This window comes from Monoraphidium neglectum (assembly GCF_000611645.1).
Source record: "Monoraphidium neglectum strain SAG 48.87 unplaced genomic scaffold scaffold02921, whole genome shotgun sequence".
In the NCBI taxonomy this organism is placed as follows: domain Eukaryota; kingdom Viridiplantae; phylum Chlorophyta; class Chlorophyceae; order Sphaeropleales; family Selenastraceae; genus Monoraphidium; species Monoraphidium neglectum.
Genome location: NW_014010707.1, coordinates 2,205 through 5,062, shown reverse-complemented (window position 1 = coordinate 5,062; position 2,858 = coordinate 2,205). Strand labels below are relative to the sequence as shown.

Below are 2,858 nucleotides of genomic sequence, written 5' to 3'. Positions count from 1 at the left end.
GTATCATGCTGGGGGCCGCGGCCTGGGCTTCGGGGGCAATGGCGGCGCCGCCGCCGCTGCCGCCGCGATCTTGGCACCGCAGCGGCCACGCAGCCGGCGCGCTCAGCCGAGGCCAGCCCAAAGAGCGCGCGACCCAGCCTCTGGTGAGTGCGGGCCGGCGGGCGGCTGCCGCGAGGGTGCGGGATCGGGACGCAGCCCGCGTGTGGGACCTCATGGCCACCACCTCCGCCCGCCGCCATCCCATGGGCCTGTTGCCGGCTGTACCATTTGATCAGCCCATAACTCCGCCCTCACCTTCTTCTTGCTTGCCCTCTTGGGAGCCATTGAGCTGAGCTTGTTTGTCGAAGGTGTGTGGCGAGGCAAGATCTATCGTTAGGTCCCTCTTGCGCTTCGTTGGGGTCGTGAATGCTTGTTAGGTGGATGGTAAACCTGCAACTAGTCTTGTCGGGCGGTTTGCGCAACGGATAGCGCCGGTGACCCATGCTAGTGAGATGAGATCACCCCAGTAAAAAACCAAGTAGACCGACGCCCACGTATTTATGATGGCTGTATATACAATTGCGCTGCGACTCTCATTTTAGCAAGTTGCGGGTTGACCACGTCTTGTCCTGCTGTTCCCGGGCTTCGCAGGCCACTGCGGGCCCTGACGTGCTGCCATGGCGTCCTCGGGCATGATCAGCTGCATATGTTGGGTTCCCAAGGGCGCAGCGAAGCCCGTACCGGAGGCTGCGCCTGTGAGTGAAGAAGAGCTGGCGGCCATGAGGGCGGAAGCACAGGCCGTGGCCGCTGGCGTGCTCGGCGAGAGTGGTGAAGAGGAGGATGACGAACCTAGCGATGATTGGGAGACCGAAGACGAAGAGATGGACGAGCAGGAGGCGGTCGCCAAGGCGAAGGCGGTGGCGGCGGCACTGGCGGCAAGCAGCAGCAAGGGCGGCAGCGGCGGCAAGACGGTGCGCAGGGCAGGCAGGAGGGACCACTGATACCAGGGGATGGCATGGCCATTCACTACTCGGCTGCCGCTGCGGCGGGCCGCCGGACTTTTCAGCGAGTGGGAACCTGTTGGCCCGCCGCGGCGGCTGCCGCCTGATGCATCGGACGCTGGGGCGCCAGGGCCGGCGCCCCTGTGCTGAACGCCCAAGGCGGCAGCTGCTGCGTCCCTTTCTGCCGCGGCCCTGCTGCCCGACCCTTCCTACCCGCACCCACCCCGCTCCACCCTGAAGCACGCCCCTTACAATCGCCACCAACCATGATGCTGCCTGCGCTGCATCTGAGCGCCCACCCGTCCGTACATTGGGTGATTCAAACCTGGCAAACACGGACCTCTGAACATCTGCACCACGCCGACCCCCGCAGGCCGCCACCGGCGACCTGGAAGCCGCCCTGAAGCAGCTCGACATGGACAACTACGACTCGTCCGACGACGGCGCCAGCGGCGACGGCGACGACGAGGACGACGATGAAGACGGCGGCGGCTGCGCGGCCGCGGTGGTGGCGCGCGCGCTTGGCGGCCGCGTGGCTGAGGGCGTGGTGTTGGATGACCCTTACCTGCCTCGCGGCGGCGGCAAGGACGATGACGAGGACGACGACAGCCTCAGCGGCAGCGAGCGCGAGGATTACGTCATCCGGCCGGACGATCTGCTGATCTTGGCGGCCAGCAACGAGGATGACGTCAGCACGCTGGGGGTGTGGGTGTACGAGGAGGCCGGGCCCTCGACAGGTGAGGGGCGCGGGCGCGCGCGCGCGGACGTGTGTGTATATGCGTGTGTGTGTGTGTGTGTTTGTGTGTGTGTGTGTGTTGTGACGGCCTCACCACCGGCCGCGGCCGGCCATGGTGGCTTGGGTTGAGGGAGGCTGCAGGGGCTGCCAGGGGGGGGGGCTCACCGTTGCGGCGGTTGCGCGCGTGCTGGGGTTTTGAGGTAAGCCGCTGGCACCCTGCTGCAGTGCCGGTAGCAACGCCCACACGACCTCGCAGGCGCACCCCCTCCTTTGCTCAATCCTCCCCCCCAAATACACACAAGCACGCGCGCACAGCCGCCCGCCAGTGGCACTTGTACGACCCACTGCCTGCTCGTTCCGCAATCCCCGCAGGCGGCGAGGCGAATATCTATCCTCATCACGATATCCTATTGCCAGCCTTCCCACTGTGCATGGCGTGGATGGATCTTGACCCCTCTGGCGCCCGCGAGAAAGCCAATATGGTCGCGATCGGCAGCATGGAGCCCGGGATCGAGATCTGGGATCTGGATCTGATAGATCAGGTCGAGCCCGCCGCCACCCTCGGCGGCGTCGACGCGGCGGCGGCGGAAGGCGAGGGGCCGGGCGGCGAGGGGCTCAGCCGGGAGGAGAAGCGGAAGGCGCGGAAAAAGGCGGCGAAGCAGAAGCTCAAGCGGCGCGCGGCGCCGCCGGCGCTGCGGGCGGGGAGCCACGAGGGCGCGGTGCTGGGGCTGGCGTGGAACGGCGCGTACAGGAACGTGCTCGCCAGCGGCGGCGCGGACGGGGCTGTCAAGGTGTGGGACGTCGCCGCGCAGCGCTGCGAGCACACGCTGCTGCACCACTCTGGCAAGGTGCAGGCGGTGGCCTGGAACCCGGCCGAGGCGCCGGTGCTGCTGACCGGGTCGTTTGACCGGACGGCCTGCATAGTGGACGTGCGGGCGCCGGGCGGCGGCAGCGGCGGCGGCGGCGGCGGCAAGGGCAAGGGCGGCGGCGGGGGGGCGGTCCCTACTTGGAAGGTGTCTGCTGATGTGGAGGCGCTGGCGTGGGCGCCGCACGCGCCGACGGTGTTCCTGGTCTCGTCGGAGGACGGGGTGGTGGCGGCCTACGACGCGCGCGGCGGCGCGGGTGGGTGGCGGGCGCAGGGG

At 68.3% G+C, this 2,858-nt stretch overlaps 2 protein-coding genes across 2 annotated transcripts in view; one reads left to right on the top strand and one right to left on the bottom strand.

Annotated features, from left to right (window-relative positions):
- Nucleotides 1-324, bottom strand: part of MNEG_11816 (Peroxiredoxin) — a gene marked incomplete at both ends in the record, with an annotated part of 3,142 nt that extends 2,818 nt beyond the window's left edge. The window contains one exon of the mRNA XM_014039713.1: nt 295-324. Coding sequence (XP_013895167.1) covers nt 295-324 — 30 coding nt within the window. The remainder of the gene's footprint in view (nt 1-294) is intronic.
- A 332-nt stretch (nt 325-656) lies between these two features.
- Nucleotides 657-2,858, top strand: part of MNEG_11815 (hypothetical protein) — a gene marked incomplete at both ends in the record, with an annotated part of 3,191 nt that continues 989 nt past the window's right edge. Inside the window, 3 exons of the mRNA XM_014039712.1 lie at nt 657-950; nt 1,354-1,717; nt 2,089-2,838. Coding sequence (XP_013895166.1) covers nt 657-950; nt 1,354-1,717; nt 2,089-2,838 — 1,408 coding nt within the window. The remainder of the gene's footprint in view (nt 951-1,353; nt 1,718-2,088; nt 2,839-2,858) is intronic.